The sequence below is a fragment of the Rhinoraja longicauda genome, chromosome 26 (genome assembly GCF_053455715.1).
Source record: "Rhinoraja longicauda isolate Sanriku21f chromosome 26, sRhiLon1.1, whole genome shotgun sequence".
NCBI classification, from domain to species: Eukaryota; Metazoa; Chordata; class Chondrichthyes; order Rajiformes; family Arhynchobatidae; genus Rhinoraja; species Rhinoraja longicauda.
Genome location: NC_135978.1, coordinates 15,525,817 through 15,544,255, shown reverse-complemented (window position 1 = coordinate 15,544,255; position 18,439 = coordinate 15,525,817). Strand labels below are relative to the sequence as shown.

Below are 18,439 nucleotides of genomic sequence, written 5' to 3'. Positions count from 1 at the left end.
CATGACTGATCATTGATGCTTGATGGAACCAGACAGAAAGTTCCATACTATACAAACAGAAAAGTACCTTCTATTGTAACTTCTATCTCTGGGCTGCTTGGAGGCAATGCTTGTGCTGTCTTCTCTGGTAGAGAACCAATTGAGTCTAATAAATGCAAACCAGTGTATTAGAAAACTCTAGAATATATTTGCAAGTAAGTTTACTACTGCATTAGACTCTTTTTATCTCTAAATGCAGTATACTTCATAATTATTTTGTATGTATTAAGTGCATTACAAATAGAATGCGCAGTGAAAAAAACCAGGGGGGGGGGAAGAGAAATAAATCAGGAATGCACGAGGACAATTTACTAATGTTCTAATTAAAAGAAAAATACTACATGAAACCAATTCAAGTACAGATTGAATAAAGTATTTTAGGAACATGATCCTTTCACCTTTGACAGGTCGGGTCAAATTTGGCTCAGATGTGCAGGATACACGTCTCTTCCCTCTGTTGGTGGGTGGAGTCCCTAAGTTAAATGAGTTTGAACAATCTAAATCCAATTTGAAATAAAATGAGTCCATAACACATGATTTCGAAATTTCAAGATCATTGCAATGATCCAGACTACTATTAATACACCAGACCAAAATACTGCAAACGTTGGAAATCTGAAATCAGCATTGAAAATGCCAAACATATAAAACAGGTCAGAAAGCATCCGCCAACAAAGAAACAATTAATGTTTCAGACTGACAAACTTTCATCAGAACTGAGAAGTGTTCCATAAGTTTTAAGATACAGAAAAGGGGCATGGAGATTTTAGAGGAAATATGCAAGTAGGAGAGAATAAAAGATTAAAAATTACAGTCGTAATTTGAAGTATTGAAGTGACAATGGTCCAAATAAGAGAACAGAACATAGCTGTAAGAGTGTGCAAATGGAAATAGCAGAAATCATTATTTGAAATTGAGCTCAACGTTGTCCTTAACGCTGCAAAGGACCTAAGTGAATGATCGAATCTTATACTCAATCCGAACAGAAGGGGTTGAATTGAAACAGAATTAACATGCATGTTTTCAGATCAAACTGAAATGTTTCATAAAGTCGCCACCAAATTTGGATTTGGTTTTTCCCCATTGTCAGTAGTGGCCAATGAGTAGGCAGCGAACACAATACATCAAATTGAGAGCAGATCAGTTTCACTCAATAAATGAATTTTGAATGATGTGAAGTGAGTTGGCTCCCACTGCTTCCATGGAAGGGTCACCAAGATGGGAAAGATGTTGTTAGATGTGAATACAGAATAGATCAGCATCATAAGAGAGATGCTCCTTCAGAATACTAAAAAGAGAAGGAAGGTTTGATTGTCGGATATATGGCAACTAGTATTGCAAGTGGCAGAGGATATTCTAATTGAATACACAGGTTCTTAGCAGATTAAAAACAGATTGTGGCCTTTCTTTTTCCAGCCCACATGACAGTGAAATGTGCAAAAGTGGTTAAGGACCTCATAAAAATTGAAGAATCAAATCCTCAACTTGAGGCAAGATCAATTGGAAAGAGCAGTATCGAAGTGACTGTTGGAACAAAGCTAATTGAAATGAAAGCTCACAATGGAGTCCTTGCACGAAAAGGAGCAAGAGATTGTAGAGTATGAAGCAAAGACCTCAGGGCACACATTATTTTTATTTCTTCCATAGTCACCTAATTTCAAGCTCTTTACACTTTAGAGCTATTCTGTCATTGTCACTTTTGTCTTCACACCCACTTCTCTAGCCTGGAGTCTTTCCCAGAAGAGTGGTTCCTTTCTTTTAGCTTCTCTCCGAGCTTCTTTATCATTCCTCTTATTCTCTCTCGGCCTTTTGATTGCCAAGTTAATGTGGAAGAAAATGCCAAACTTCTAACCCACTCACTTGATCTAACCTTTCATGATTTTGGATGGTCGGCACAGCATGAACATGGGTAGGGTGGAGGCTAAAGACTTGTTTCTGTGCTATATAACTATGACCCTATGACTAAGACTGCCTATAAGCATCTCAGCCTCAATTTTTATTGGAAGTTAAACCAGTAACTCTACAGTCCTCCAAGCTAGTGTCTAGTTCACTTACTCAAAATAAAAACCTTTGCTGTGAGAACTCCTTTCCAACCTATACAAGTTTACATTTTCATAGAAAATTTGAAACATCTGCTCCTGGTCTCTCTCCTCCCTTTCTCCACTGTAAGGATGACCATACTGTTTGCTCATGACAAACACTGGGAAAATTTTAAACTGTGCTGTTAAGTTCAGTAAATGCATGTCAGGTAGCATTGTGGAAAATCCAAGACCAGTTCTGATAAGGGTCTGGAAACTGAAATGGTAATTGTTTCTTTTTCCACCTGTGTTGCCCATCATTTCCAGCAATTTGAAATTTTTATTTCAAATTTCCACCATAATAGCTTTTTTTTTCTCCTTTAGCATTAAAATTTCCAGTTCCTTCATTTCAATCTCTGGCTTCATTTCTGGGGAGTACTGACCAATGCCACTTAGCTTAATGTCCCACGGCCAATATACCTCAAGTTCCTGCAAGCAACATTCTAATTTCTTGATTTCAGCCACATTCTTCAGATGATACTATCTTTCATGCTAGCCATTCCGATTAACTTTCCCTTTTTCCTAAATTAAATATTCCCCTCTAATATTGAACGTACCCTTTATTCTCAACCACATCCTTTTTATTTTCCATACATGCTTGGATCCCTTCTCCCCTGTCCGAGAACCACAAATTATTCTCATCATCCACCCACCATAGTCAGCAGATAATCCTTCGTTTCTATCATCTCCAATACAAGTATTTCAGAAAATGATTCTATCATTCCTGTTGATACCACCAAGTCCCGTCCCTCATTTCCTTACTTTAAAAACCCCAGCCCCCTTGTCTTGTTGCAATATCCCAGATTTCCAGCATTCACAGTACTTTGCTTCTGTATATCTTCAATGTTTAATCGCCTCAGATTTCCATACTATTTCACAGTACTTTTCCAGTTCTCTTAAATCAATGACTCAAAACTTTGTTTCCTTCTCCAAAGACCTGCAATTTTAGCATTGCTTGTAAACGGACATTTCCTGTGAAATAGTAGCATATGAAGGAATAACTGTAGTGATATCCAACAAAATATGCCCAGAATTACTTCAGTTCTCTAACAATGAGATCATCATACCTTTCCTTGATAATTGATACTTTCCCTTATAATAACAAATTCTCCGTTTGCTGTTGCAGACAAGAACGAGAATGGCCAACTATGGCAAGGGCAAAATGTGGCAGAGATTGTATAAACAATGAGCAACGTCGCAGAGTGTTGCTCCAAATTTCAGGTTGAAAATTCAAATACAAACTCCTCACTGACAAATATAGCTTTTAGCATTTACACAAGGTTGCCATTTTGAACTCGGGTTGAAAACATTCAAATCCTTACCATCAGTGCTATTCCCTTTTTTCAACCCATCGGGAAGGTACGGCTCTACTAGTTCTGGCCTGGTGGAAAACCATTGAAATAAGTGTGAGCAATAGCTGTGACGAACATTTTACAACAATTAATTGCATTCAGCGCCTCATGCCATTTTTCAGAACTTTAATTGGACCAAAGCTGAAGCCAATTTAGAAGAAACATAAGGAGGGATGACTAAGATTTTTAATTCAGAACTTACTTCTTCACAATAAATTTAACCTTTGCACTGCCTCGAATGATTCTTTCCAGTCTAGGTATTCCGAACCATGTAGGGCTTCTGAAAGGAATTCCATCTGGTAATCCTTCAACATAGAGGTGCTGTGGATTGGACTCAAATAATGGATATGGCACCTTCACTGGTTGTGGAAGATTCAGTGCTTCAGCTGCAGGCAACAATACTATTAGAGTTAGGTAAATTCTTGTGACAAAATGAAGTGTTCCAATATTTATATTATGTTTGCTTTAAAATTAAAAAACATACCAAATTTTGTATTGAAAATTTCCTCCACCTGTTTTCTGAGTTTTGTAATTCTAATATTCCAATCTTCTTTTCCTGAAACAATTAAAAATGGCACAACTTAGGTGCTTTTGGTTGCCCATTAGATTGCACAGGTCTGCAATTTTGCAACCACAAACTCTTAAGAATAATGATATAATATTCTGCAAAAATCATTGGGTCAGTTTTCAATACCGTAGATAGGTATTGGTTTTTTGCAAAGCACAAAATGTTATAACAACTGTTCTATCAAACATTTCACACTGTGGCATCATAAGTTCATGTGATATGAGCAGAATTAGGCCATTCGGCCCATCAAGTCTACTCCACCATTCAAACATGGCTGATCTATCTTTCCCTCTTAACTCCATTCTCCTGCCTTCTCCTCATTATTCCTGACACCCATACTAGTCAAGTATCTATCTATCTCTGCCTTACAAATATCCATTGACAGCCTCCTGTGGCAATGAATTCCAGATTCACCACCGCTGACTATAGATGGCGCTTTCAGATATTAAGTGAAATGATACGCATCCTTATATACATATGTATGCATATTCATATTTGCGAGAGTACAGACTACTTCATATTTCAGGGTTGACATTACTAATACAAGACTTGAAACCAATTATACGCATTTGGAAATTACATCAAGGTTCATTGTTAGTACTAGAGCCATTGTAGTGCATGAAAGCCCAACTGGTCCATGCTGACTAAGATGCCCAATTTATGTTAGCCCCGTATCCCTCCAATCTTTTCCTAGCCATGTACCTGTTCAAATGTCTTAAAAATGTTGTAATTGTACCTGCCTCAACTACATCCTCTAACAGCTTATTCCATATACCCACCACCCTTCACATTCCCATTAAATCTTCCCTCACTCACCTTAAACCTATGCCTTCTGGTTGAATTCCCCTACACTGGGGAAAAACTGTGCATTCACTCTACATATTCCCCCTCTCAATCTTATACACCTTTATAAAGATCACACCACAGCCCTCATGCCTACGCAACCTCTTCCTATTGCTCAGGTCCTCGAGTCTTAGCAACACCTCTGAAATCTTCCCTGCACCCTTTCTAGTGTAATAGCATCTTCCCAGGAGCAAGGTGACCAACACGGAATACAATTTTCCAAGTGTAGCCGTACGAACATCTTATATAAATGTAACATAACATCCCAACTACTATGTGCAAGAAGGAACTGCAGATGCTGGTTTAAACCGAAGATAGACACAAAAAGCTGGAGTAACTCAGCGGCACAGGCATCTCTGGAGAGCAGGAATGGGTGACTTTGAGTCGAGACCCTTCTTCAGACCAGTCGGAAGAAGGGTCTCGACCCGAAACATCACCAATTCCTTCTCTCCAGGGATGCTGTCCCGCTGAGTTACTCCAGCTTTTTGTATCTATCCCAACTTCTGTACTCAGTTCTGACAGATGAAGACCAGTATGTCAAAAGCCATCTTCATCACCCTACCCACCAATCCGCTTTCAGGGAACTATAAACTTGCAAATCTCTCTGCTCTACAACATTCCAAGGCCCTACCATTTAATGTGAAGGTCCTGCCCAGGATTGGCTTTCCAAATGCAACATCTCACACTTATCTGAATTAAACTCTATAAGCCATTCCTTAGCACACTTGCCCAGTTGATCAAGATCTTGCTGCAATTCTTGATAACTATCTTCATTGGCTATGATACCATCTACTTTTGTATATCTGCATACCTTCTAATCATGCCTTGTACATTCTCATCCAAAGCATTGACATAGATGACAAACAGCAATGGGCCTAGCACCGATCCTCAAGACACACTCCAAGTCACAGGTCTCCAGTCCGAAAAAATTCCGCTGCCACCTCTGCTTCCTACCATGAAGCAAATTCTGACCTTTATCCCCGCAGACTCCTGCACTGTTACAGGGCTAAATGCAAGCTTGAGGAACTATGCCTTTTCTGTCTTGGCATATTGCATCTTTTCAGACTATACTGAATCCTGTCAGTCGCTCATTTCTGTTTATTAGAATCTGTCTGATACGAGCTCATTTTCACTCTTCATTCACTTAGGCTGACCAGATGAACAGGTCCTATATCTTTCCTGTTCATACTTTTCACATTACTGTGTGACTATCTGCCTCACATCTAAGCTTTTGTCCATTTTCCCTTGCTTGCCCCAATAATCCTTAAAGAGAATGATGTCTTTAATATCACAAATATTGTTATACATGTAGCTTACAAATTGCTGATTAATCTCCCTACAAATATCTACCACATTTATAACCAGAGAGACAGTTTGTCTTACCAGTTGTGCTTGATCTCTGTATATTGGCCTCATTTGATTCATTCACCAGTAGGTCTGATCTAGAAATAAGATTTGATTACATCAGGTGGCTTCAAGTAAAAAAATGATAGTTTGGTTATGTTTTGTGAAGAAAGGAAAATGTATTTCAGATATAATTTTTTTGCTTAAAATTAAAATCCAAAATTCACAATCAACTATAAACTTTAATTTGCATCAACTGTTGCAAAGATTTTCTATGTTAATCTGTCACTTGAAAGCTCCTCAAAAACAACTTTTCCATTCATAAAGACTTGGTGCAATCATCAACAACGTACAATTCTGTAATCAAGTTGCCAGCAAAAGGAAGGAAGCATAGCCAACACTGCTAACAATCAATTAGTTTTCTTGGCTCCAGAGGGTGAACTTTGAAACAAAATTTGTACTTGTGAATTTAATGTTCGATAGCACTTGCAAGAAGCTCACCATTTTTTCTGTTTTCCTCATTACCTCAAAAAAGTTCAAATTAGTCAGATTTAAGTTTATGTTAATTATTCTTGATAAATTGCATTTCTCCAAATGTTAATTACCTATCCTTCAACTTTTCTTCTGATGTCAGATTGCATGGTCTATGATTACTTACTCTATTCCTGTCTCCCTTTTTAGGCAGCAAAACTGCCATAGTATCTTCCAGGTCTTGGCAGTAGCCTATCAATATTAGAAAGTCAGTGTTATTTGCTTCCTTACTTCTTTGAGAGCCTAGGCCTTATTTATTTATCTCCATTATTTTTTTCTCGGCCTGGTGATTTATAGTTTTAGGCAACTTAAAGTATCCTCTCTCCTTATTTATAATTTCTCAGACTTCATATTTCTCCTCAATGTCAATATCTTCATCAACCCTTTTCTGTGAAAACAGATGCAAAGCATTAATTCCAAATTCCTTTGGTCCCACTTCCTCTGCCAGAGTAGTTAAAACCTTCACAATCACAGCAAATGTTCCCGTCAAGATATTGGTTCCCTCCCCCCCTCGAGTTCAGGTGCAAATCTTCACTCTTGTACATGTCATACCTGCCCCAGAAGAGATCCTCACGCTTGAAGACCTCAAATACTACCCTTCTGCACCAGCTCTTCAGACACACATTAATATGTCTCATCCTCCTATTCCTTCTTTCAATAACTTGGCACTAGCAATAACCTAGAGATTATCATTATTTTTAAACTTCAGCCTTACTTCCTATATTCACTTTGCATGACATCTCTTTTCCTACCTATGTCGTTGGCACCAATGTGTACAACAATCTCTGGCTGCTCACCCTCTCCCTCGAAAACTTTCTACAATTTTTCAGATACCTTGACCCTGGCACGCGGAAATCAACATGCCACCCTGGAATCTTCTTCCCGGTCACTGAACCCCGTCAGCCCTTCTAACTATGGAGTCTCTAATCACAACGGCATCTTTAGTCTCCACCCCAACGGTGTCCAAAGCAGTATACTCATTGATAGCGAAGTCCTGCACTACCTACTACCTTCCCCTACTGGCTATCACCCGTCTATCAGTCTGCACCCACAGTGTGACTACACTGTCTCAAACACCCTCTCTGCCTCCTCCTGCATGCTCCTCAGCGAGTTCAACTGCTGCTCCACCAATTCTTGCATTTCCTAGTCATCAGGGACACTAGACTTGTCCCTGACCCACATCACACAAGAGCATACTACTACACTGATTTCCATCACTACCCATTAACATGAAAAAAATCCGACCTTCCATTACCTTTGAGTAGGTCTGATCTGATCTGCACTACTTGCTAGAATTTTTAAAGATAAAATTCTTTTTTTTTTAAAGCAATTTTCTTTCAACTGAAAGATTAGCAAACAGAACCATTGACTCTTGCTTCTCAGCAAATTATGTCTGACTTGGAGCATTCCCGGCATTTTCAGCTTTTCTCTTAGATTTCCGGCATCCGCAATGTAGGCTTTTAAAGCTGTATGTTAAAAATGCACCAACAAAAAGTAAAACAACAAACCAACCTTTTAATAATAAACTTAATGTGATTACTTGCTTGCAGGATCTTCTCTAGCCTTGGAATTCCATACCAAGAAGGACTTCTAAATGGAATGTTGTCAGGTAAACCTTCCACATAGAGGTCTTTAGGGTGAGATTCAAATCTCCGATAGGGAACAATCATTGCTTGTGTCTGTCCCATGGCTTCAGCTGAAAGCAACATCAGAATTGAAATACATAACACCTTTGATGGTGTAAAATCTATTATGATTGGCATGCTAATCATCCATGCAAATAGTCAAGATTATTTGCTGAAGTTTCATTTCCTGCAACATTACTGAAGTCCGAATTTACAAACACGGCTATTGTTTCAGATGGTTATAACCGCGGCACTTCAATAAGTTCATGTAAAAGCCTTTCCACTTCCTACCCCCAACAGCTCTGACTGTACCTTTGTTTCAATTTATCTCTGCAGCATATTTTTTCAACTGTTATTTTTTTTAAATAATTGTTTCTTTGGCGAGTATCATTTGAACACTATTACAGACATTCGTCCATTCTCTAGTTAAACCCACCCCAGAACTGGTTTTCTTACTTTTCCAGTTTTGAAGAAAGGTCTTTGACCTAAAATACCAACTCTGTTCATCTCCCTGTTGACTCTGAGAACTTTGTGTTCGGCACTCAAAGTTTTGAGCTTTGTTTACATTTTGTCAGGGCTTCAACAAATATGAGAAGGGATATTTACATTATCTCTGGCTGCAATGAAGAATTAACATTCAGGCATAGTTAACAACAACATAGATGAGGAGAGAGTGCCACAGATTGTTTTTATTCCACCCTCCCCCGTATGAAATGGCTTGAATTTATGTATGCATGAGATCAATAAATTTTTTGTAGAAGTTCGTGATTCTCATTTAAGGATGAACATCAAGTTCAATTTTATGATAGTAGATCAAAGAGAAGAAAATTCAACTAAAAGAATGTTAAGAGTACGTACCATATTTCTTGCTGAAGAGTTCCTCGACCATCCTCCTTAGTTTAGTGATCCTAGTGTTCCACTCTTCCTTTGCTGGAAAATAAAGTGTGATTAATCATAATTCCCTTGAACAATTGAATAATAAGAAACATACACAAGGAAAAAAAATGTACATCACTTTCTACATCATTTTTGGTGAAATATTCATCACATTAAATCAGAACTAAGACTGCCATTGTTCCCATTAATAGAATTTACAGCATAATAAAAAATATTCCTTGCAATATTCTTTTCTTTGTTACAGAAATACAGGTACTCCATCGATTTTCCGGCACCCTTAATCAAGAGCCTTGCCGGATTATTCATTTTGCCAGACCAACAGAGACCACATCATAATAATTCAACAATACACCTCTGACCCACTAATTAAACCTCTCCCATGTCTCTCGCGCACCATGGACTTCTAGAAACTTAAAACAAATATTAAATGTGATTTAAATGATGGATGAAATACATTAGTGCAGGTCTAAATGAGTTTTATTGGCATAACAAAAAAGGTTTATTGATTACTGTATTTACAAAGATTCGTCCACATATTCAGTAGCTCCTTCGTGGTTTCCAGAACGTTTTTCACCACACACTTTACACATGGAAATTCCATGATGCTTCTTAAACCTTTGAAGCCATCCTTCACTATAGTCACACTCATTTTCTAATTTAAGTTCTTTATGGAACAATTTAGCCTGTTTTATTAATGTGCTACCCGACAAGTCCACTCCTTCACTCCGACAATGTCGAATCCATTCCATCATCACTCGATCATGCTCAGTACTCTTACCATCTTTCAGTTTTTCTATTGCTCATTTGCTTCTTGGAATCACTGTCTGCAAAGAATTTCATTATTTGTCTCTGCACTTCTTTATATCATAAATAGTTGACGAACCAATAACATATGCATCAGAGTTTCCACACGGAAACACCATGGTCGAGGTCTTTCAACAGTTCTATCTTGTCTTGTATCGATATTGACTTGTGCTTATGCTTGACATCACCACTGTCAATTGGACCTTGCTTAGAAGCCATAGCTACGGTTAAATGTAAGCAAAATAAGCTAAGAATCACACAGAACCGAGGGATCACCGCCAACAATTGCAGATGTAAACAATTAACTCTTTTGGAATGGAGGCACACGCAATGCCATCTGTGGCTGCCCAGTGAACCAGCCTGGCAGGAATTTCAAGTGCACTCTCATAATTTGTCCGTATTAAGAGGTGCTGGACCATCAGTTGCCGGAAAATCGGCAGTGTACCTGTATTTGCTAAACTGAGCTGAATGATAGTTGCCACCTAGCCTCCCACTCAGTCACCATTGAGCCCAGCAGCAATGTACCACATACTGCGGAGAAAGGCTGAATGCCCTACACCAGAAATGCCAAGTGTAGTAATAATGACCCTATTCATTTCAATATGCCACTGATCCTGTAGATAAAATCAACTGCTGAGATACACGTCCCCACGTGGTCTAGTATACGATTTGCTCAAGGCTAGTATATAGGTATCACAATTATTTGGGATAGTTCATGTTATGTTAGTGCTCATTTCATAGAGAATTGAAACAAAAATGGTTGTGTGTTTCTTTAGTTATGTAGGGGAAAGGTCTGACCATATCTGGAGTAGTGTTTAGTGCAGGGATGTCAAACACATTTTAGGTCACGGGCCGGAATGGCAAAATGCGACTTCACGCGGGCCGGATCAGTTGTGCAGTTGCGCGCGTGCTCCCACAGCTTTCGTTGCTGCCAGGTTTTTTCAACCTGCTCTCATGTGTCTCAGTCTCTGCTATAACTACAAAGTGTTTCCCTTTACAAATTTCGTTTATGAAGATTGCCTAGCAAGCATTACTTTTATGATTGGTATCTAGGCCCTAGATAGAGTGGATGTGGAAATAATTTCCAGTAATAGGAAAGTCTAGGACCAGAGGTCACAGCATCAGAATAAAAGGTCATACATTCAAAATGGAGATGAGGAGGAATGGGTGGTGAATCTGTGGAATTCATTGCTGCAGACAGTGGTGGAGGCCAAGACATTGGGTATTGTTGAGGCAGAGATTGCTAGGTCTTGATTAGGTTATAGGGAGAAAGAAGACAATAGAATGTGGTTGAGAGAGAAAATAGATCAGCCATGGTTGAATGGCAAAGTAGACTTGATGGGTGAAAGGGCCTAATTCTGTTCCCCTGAATCAGTCTTCCTACAGTGTTTATGTTTTGCCCACAATGGGCTGGCAGGGTGAACAACTACCTGGCATGGTGAAAGATGGTCTGTCCATCATCTCATCTGAAGACCCTGCTCCCCATCCTTCTCCTTCTGTCTTTCTTCCTTCCCTCACATCCTCTCCCCTCACCTCTCATGTCCTTCTCTATCCTCACCTTCTCCCTCACCTACCCTCTCCCTTTCCTCAATCTTGCAGGGCAACTTGGCCAGGCTGTGTGAGTTGGTGGATACATGGCAGATGCAGTTTAATATGGATAAGTGTGAGGTTATAAGAAGTGTTGGTTGTAAGAATAGGAAGGCAGATTATTATCTGAATGGTGTCAAGTTAGGAAAAGGGGACGTACAAGATCTGGGTATCCTAGAGCATCGGTCACTGAAAGGAAGCATGCAGGTACAGCAGGCAGTGAAGAAAGCCAATGGAATGTTGGCCTTCATAACAACAGGAGTTTAGTATAGGAGCAAAGAGGTCCTTCTACAGTTGTACAGGGCCCTAGTGAGACCGCACCTCGAGTACTGTGTGCAGTGTTGGTCTCCAAATTTGAGGAAGGATATTCTTGCTATTGAGGGCGTGCAACGTAGGTTTACTAGGTTAATTCCCGGAATGGTGGGACTGTCGTATGTTGAAAGAATGGAGTGACTAGGCTTATATACACTGGAATTTAGACGGATGAGAGGGAATCTTATTGAAACATATAAGATTATTAAGGGGTTGGACACGTTAGAGGCAGGATTGGGGAAGTCCAGAACCAGGGGCCACAGTTTAAGAATAAAGGGTAGGCCATTTAGAACAGAGATGAGGAAAAACTTTTGCTGTCGGAGAGTTGTAAATCTGTGGAATTCTCTGCCTCAGAAGGCAGTGGAGGCCAGTTCTCTGAATGCTTTCAAGAGAGAGCTAGATAGAGCTCTTAAGGATAGCAGAGTCAGGGGGTATGGGGAGAATGCAGGAACGGGGTACTTATTGAGAATGATCAGCCATGATCACATTGAATGGTGGTGCTGGCTCAAAGGGCCGAATGGCCTACTCCTGCACCTATTGTCTAACCCAACTTCCTTCCTTCCAACTACTCCCCATTCCCCTCCCTTGCTTCATCCTCTTTCCTTACCTCATCCCTAAATCCCCTCCCTTCCCTCATCCCTAAACATCATTCCTTTTCTCATCTGCTCCCTTCCTCACCCCCTCCCTCCCTACTTCCTTTCTTTACCACCTACTCCCTCACTCCCCTCCCTCGACACCCTCATCCCTAAAAACCCTCCCTTCCCTCATCTGCTCCCGCTCCCCCTTCCTTTACCACCACCTTCTCTTCCCTATTCCCGCAAAACTACCAGCACGTCTTCACATCCCGCCTAACCTTAACCAAAACCCAGAGTCCCCACCTTGGGAGCAGCTCAGATTTTGGATCGCCGGCTGCGGCCCCATTCACAGCGCAGCGACTTCCCACCAGCTCTCATTGGTGTCTGGTACATGGTGGCGGTCTCTGTGGCGGCAGACTAGGCACTTGTCCACAACAATGCTGAGACTTCCCACCTTCCCCAGTGCCGGCCCCTTCCCACCTGCATCACCGGATATGGGCGTAACTTCCACTCACCCCCGGGAGCTGGGGAGTGGGGCGGTGACAGCTGCAGATCGGACTTGCATTTTCCTTCTGCGCAAAATTCATATTTCCTGCAGGTTTAAGCGGTTGTGTAGCTCACTTTCTGTATATAATCTAACAGCGCTCCCCTCTCCCCCCCCTCCCCCCCCAAATCATCCCGTGGGCTGGATTGGACCACTTTGCGGGCCACATCCAGCCCGCGAGCCTGTAGTTTGACACCCCTGGTTTAGTGGTACTATTATTAAAGGATATATGTCAAGTTTATTGAAAGCAGTTCTACAAAGGCTCACTGAAATGATAATTTGAATGGTTTGATTACCTTGCACAGATACATAATACAGTTGTTCTGAAGTATAGAAGGGCCAGAAGGATCATTGGACCATAAAAGACCATTAAATGATATAGGTTGGCAAGTTGATTTCTCTTTTGGAAGAATCTAGAATACGGGAGTTATAATCACGGTTCCTTTATTTTGAGTATTTGTTAATATTCTGATTGTAATTTTACTAAGTTTTCTTTTTAGTTCAACTCTATTTTAAAGGTTTCTAATAGAGATTTAGAGTCACAGAACTACACAGCATGGAAACTGGCCCTTCGTTCTACCTTGTCCAAGTTGGCATAAAACACTAGTCCTGCATTTGGCCCCAAGTACTATTAATCCTAGCCAAATACCCCACTTTTTAAAAAGGGAGGGAGAGAGAAAACGGGGAATTATAGACCAGTTAGCCTAACATCGGTAGTGGGGAAAATGCTAGAGTCAGTTATTAAAGATGTGATAGCATTACATTTGGAAAGTGGTGAAATCATCGGACAAAGTCAGCATGGATTTACCAAAGGCAAATCATGTCTGACGAATCTTATAGATAGGCTGGGCTTGTACTCGCTGGAATTTAGAAGACTGAGGGGGGATCTTATAGAAACATATAAAATTCTTAAGGGGTTGGAGAGGCTAGATGCGGGAAGATTGTTCCCGATGTTGGGGGAGTCCAGAACCAGGGGTCACAGCTTAAGGATAAGGGGGAAGTCTTTTAGGACCGAGATGAGAAAACATTTCTTCACACAGAGAGTGGTGAGTCTGTGGAATTCTCTGCCAGAAGGTAGTTGAGGCCAGTTCATTGGCTATATTTAAGAGGGAGTTAGATGTGGCCCTTTTTGCTAAAGGGATCAGGGGGTATGGAGAGAAGGCAGGTACAGGCTACTGAGCTGAATGATCAGCCATGATCATATTGAATGGCGGTGCAGGCTCGAAGGGCCGAATGGCCTACTCCTGCACCTATTTTCTATGTTTCTATGTCCAAATATAGTTGTAATTGTATCCACTCCTACAGCTTCCTCTAGCAAATTGTTTGAACCATTCCAGATAAGACTATCCAGATTGGGGAAAAAGACAGTGAACGTTCACTTTATCCATGCCCCACGATAGTGACCCCTCAGCTTCCTACACGCCAAAGAAAAAATCTCCATCCTATCCAACCTCTCCTGATAACTCAAACCCACAAGCCCCGGTAATAATCTGGTAAATCTCTTCTGCACCCCTTCCAACATAATGACCAACTCCCTAACGCTGTACGAGAACCGCACAGAATATTCCAATTCTGGTCCCACCAAGAACTTGTACAATTGCAATATGTGCTATCATATCGTTCTCAATACTCTTCCCCATGAAAGTACAATGTCCAACCTGACTTGCCACTTTTAGGGAACATGCATCTGTACTCCCAGATCTCTGTTTCACAACATAAACGCAAGACAAACAGTGGCAATATATTAAAGGTTTAAAATCACCCGAGGCCTACTTGATGCTTGAAGCTCAGTCTGCCCCACAAGACACACTCTGTATCTTGAAAGGGCAAATCAGACAAATAGAGATTATGTATGACATAGCTGATCAGGTTGTTCCAGCAGAATTTGATTTTATAAACAGTGCAGTCGTGTCTGAGTTAACTATTTAATTACACAGCTAAAAGAACCATGGCCATTAAAGAAGCAACTACAATACAAAGTGGCAGTTTTACAGGATAATCCCACTATTAGCAATTTTAAAAATCTATTTGATTTTACTCAAACTTTTGTCCTCGTGTTTTCAAAATGGACACTAAACTATTCTGCTAATGCAGTCTGCTCGGCCAATGGTTCAAACAATTTGAATTTAAATATTTTAATAAAGTATTCCTTGGATGAGATCTGCAGAAGAACACAAATGAATATTAAATATTCCAGGTTATAACATGTTTGACATGAGGATCTCAACAAAGCATAATCAAAGATGATCAGACCCTGGCCATTCCCTCTTTTCTCCTTTCTAGGACAAACGGTGCAAAAGCTTTATAGGACACACCATGTAATAAAAGAATAACTTTCTTCCTCGCTGTTATCACTCTTGAACAGATCTTCATAAAATATGCATGTATTCATGATCTCTCAATCTACCCTGTGCCACCTTTATACTTTTTTATCTGCACTTTCTTTGTAGCTGTATGTAATATTCATTATATTCTGCACTTTATTTCCTTTCTTTTTTGCACAAGCTGTTAAACTCATGGTGTAATTATACCCACATATGGTATGAATTGTCTGGATGGATCACAAAACAAAGCTTTTTGCTGTATCTTGGTACCCATGAGACTAATAAACCAGTCTCGATCCGCCACACCAGTATCGATACAGATATCAAATGGGCATAAATGGACCAGAGAAATGAGCCAGGTGCATGGCAAGATGCAATTAATCCAATACAAATCAAAAACTGCAATTACTAAGCTAGGGATGAGAGTGACTGAAGAGTTAAAGGCCATGAAAAGTGTAATGAGAAGCTATGTACAACTGCAGATCGGGGAGTAGGGACCTGCCCTGGGATTCAAACCAGCACAGTGGAGGTCATGCCAGTTAGAATATTTTGACTTCGCTGTACTGCAGTATTGCACTAAGGCATTAGAGTATCAATCAATTGAAGCTACAAAGTAACCAGAATATCGATGATCAGCCTCCATATTAAACACCAAGAAAGACCACACACATACCCTTTCATAGCCTGCACACTTACCTCCTGGGACTATTTTATCAGGAGTTGTTTCTTCACTCTCATTAGTTAATAGTTCTGGTCTGGAGAACAAAAAAAAGAGTGTTTTTCTAACTCACCATTAATTGCACCTTCATGTAAAATAACTGCAGACTGGATATTTTGTTATACAATGGAAAAACATTCCACCTTATAACCACCATTTTACGTTACAATGATAAAAATAAAAACCTGTACAAATTATTTGATACGAGTTTCATTTAAATAAGTTATATTTTTAGAAGTGATTGCTTTAATTACATTAAGAAGCAAACATGTGCACAAATGAAAAATGATTTGGTGGAATAGGTGAAGTGAAATTAAACTGATCTAGAGTGCTCATGCAAAACAGAAGGCAGGGCAGGATTTCAATTTCCTATCAAGAAATGTTGATTCTAATTGTGCAACTTTTGCTGAAGATATGTCCATCACATAATTTACTGCTTTTCCCTACACAGGGTCATTACTGATTATTTTGCACAGAAAGCTAAAGGCTGCATGTAATGAAGTACAAAATTATGAAAGTGGTCTGCATGCATATCAATCCAATACTTAGGCAAGTAAATGAAAGATTGAGTGTTACAGAGATATATTGAGATGGGAAGAGTATGAACATTGGTATGTGCCGCGTGGGCTGAATACCGTACTTCTGCATCAGAGAGCCTATACAACTGTATATAAAGGTTTGATTCATTTGCTGCACAAAATAGACGAAAGTACCAGATGCATAAATAATAAAGATAAAGAGATGGTGTAATTGTGTACTGGTTAGTAGTTTGAAAATAAGGCATTAGCAAACATGAATTTGGGAAAAGGAGGATAGGGCTGAAGATGGCATACTGAGGAACAGGTGCAGGCGGTAGCATGTTGGAATGTGAAGACATGTTGGAATGTGATTATGGAATTGGGAAATTCTAGCTCTAGCAGAAACATGGTCAAGAGAGGTACAGAATTGTCAACGCAATGTTCTGGGGTACAAATGCTACAAAAACCAATCAAATTAAAGAGCATTTTTATGCTGCATTAAGATCCATTACGCACAAATTAGTGTCAAATGGTGAATTTTCCAGAATATCGAGTGACAAATTAGCGGGAATTGACTGAAGTATAAATTAATGGATTATGTACACTGAAATACAATAAAATACAATGAAATTTTAGAAATTATGAGCAATAATACAATAACATATCTTCAACAACAAAAAGAGTATTACATATTTACATAATCACCATACCTTTTTCCCCTTCCCCCTCCCACAAGTAAACCAATGATGGCCAAAATTAGAAGACTGATTCTTGATACACAATAAGCGAGTTTGGTATTCCGACTGAGCATGTGCAGGTCATAGGTTGCGGGGGCATAGAAATGTCACCAGCTCATCTACTGCGTGTAAACAAACCTTCGTTTCGTCTGTTTTTTCCAGTTTTTCTCCATATAGGTAAGAAAATACTGTTTTCAAAACTGTTAATTTGGTGTATATATGGTTAATTAGTAAAAACTACAATGATTTTCTAGGTTTTTTTGCTTTATGCGGCAAGTTCCCCTCAACTCTCCCCGACTCTTTAACTTGTCCCGGAGCCGTGGAACCGCAGTGGCGACGGGGACCGGAGGCAGAATCTGTCTGAAGAAGGGTCTCGACCCGAAACGTCACCCATTCCTTCTCTCCCGAGATGCTGCCTGACCTGCTGAGTTACTCCAGCATTTTGTGAATAAAAAACCTTCGATTTGTACCAGCATCTGCAGTTATCTTCTTAAACTCAAGGAAAGAATTGGGGGGGGGGGGGGGAGGGAGAGAGGGAGAGAGGGAGAGAGGGAGAGAGGGAGAGAGGGAGAGAGGGAGGGAGGGAGGGAGGGAGGGAGGGAGGAGGGAGGGAGGGAGGGAGGGAGGGGGAGGGAGGGGAGAGGGAGAGGGAGAGGGAGAGGGAGAGGGGAGAGGAGAGGGGAGAGGAGAGGGGAGAGGGGAGAGGGAGAGGAGGGAGAGGGAGAGAGAGGGAGAGAGAGGAGAGAGAGAGAGGAGAGAGAGGGAGAGAGAGAGAGAGAGAGGAGAGAGAGAGAGAGAGTGAGAGAGAGAGTGTGAGAGAGAGAGAGAGAGAGAAGAGGAGGAGGAGAGAGAGAGAGAGAGAGAGAGAGAGAGAGAGTGGAGAGAGAGAGGGAGAGAGATGGGGGAGGAGAGTGAGGAGAGGAGAGAGGGGAGAGAGAGGGAGAGAGTGGGTGGAGAGAGAGAGAGAGAGGGAGGGAGAGAGGGGGGGGAGGGAGAGAGGGGGAGGGAGAGGAGGGGGGGGGAGTGGGGGGGGGGGGGGGTTA

At 40.6% G+C, this 18,439-nt stretch overlaps 1 protein-coding gene across 10 annotated transcripts in view; it reads right to left on the bottom strand.

The window, feature by feature from the left end:
• Positions 1-18,439, bottom strand: part of LOC144606296 (general transcription factor II-I-like) — a 139,953-nt gene that overhangs the window by 37,552 nt on the left and 83,962 nt on the right. For 9 of the 10 annotated variants that reach the window (XM_078422250.1, XM_078422255.1, XM_078422256.1 and 6 more), the window contains 9 exons: positions 16,120-16,178; positions 9,239-9,310; positions 8,268-8,451; positions 6,264-6,322; positions 3,954-4,025; positions 3,672-3,855; positions 3,440-3,498; positions 438-512; positions 68-145 (listed from right to left, as the gene is read on the bottom strand). In XM_078422250.1, the coding sequence (XP_078278376.1) occupies positions 68-145; positions 438-512; positions 3,440-3,498; positions 3,672-3,855; positions 3,954-4,025; positions 6,264-6,322; positions 8,268-8,451; positions 9,239-9,310; positions 16,120-16,178 (842 nt within the window). The remainder of the gene's footprint in view (positions 1-67; positions 146-437; positions 513-3,439; positions 3,499-3,671; positions 3,856-3,953; positions 4,026-6,263; positions 6,323-8,267; positions 8,452-9,238; positions 9,311-16,119; positions 16,179-18,439) is intronic. The other variant, XM_078422257.1, reaches the window with a different exon arrangement.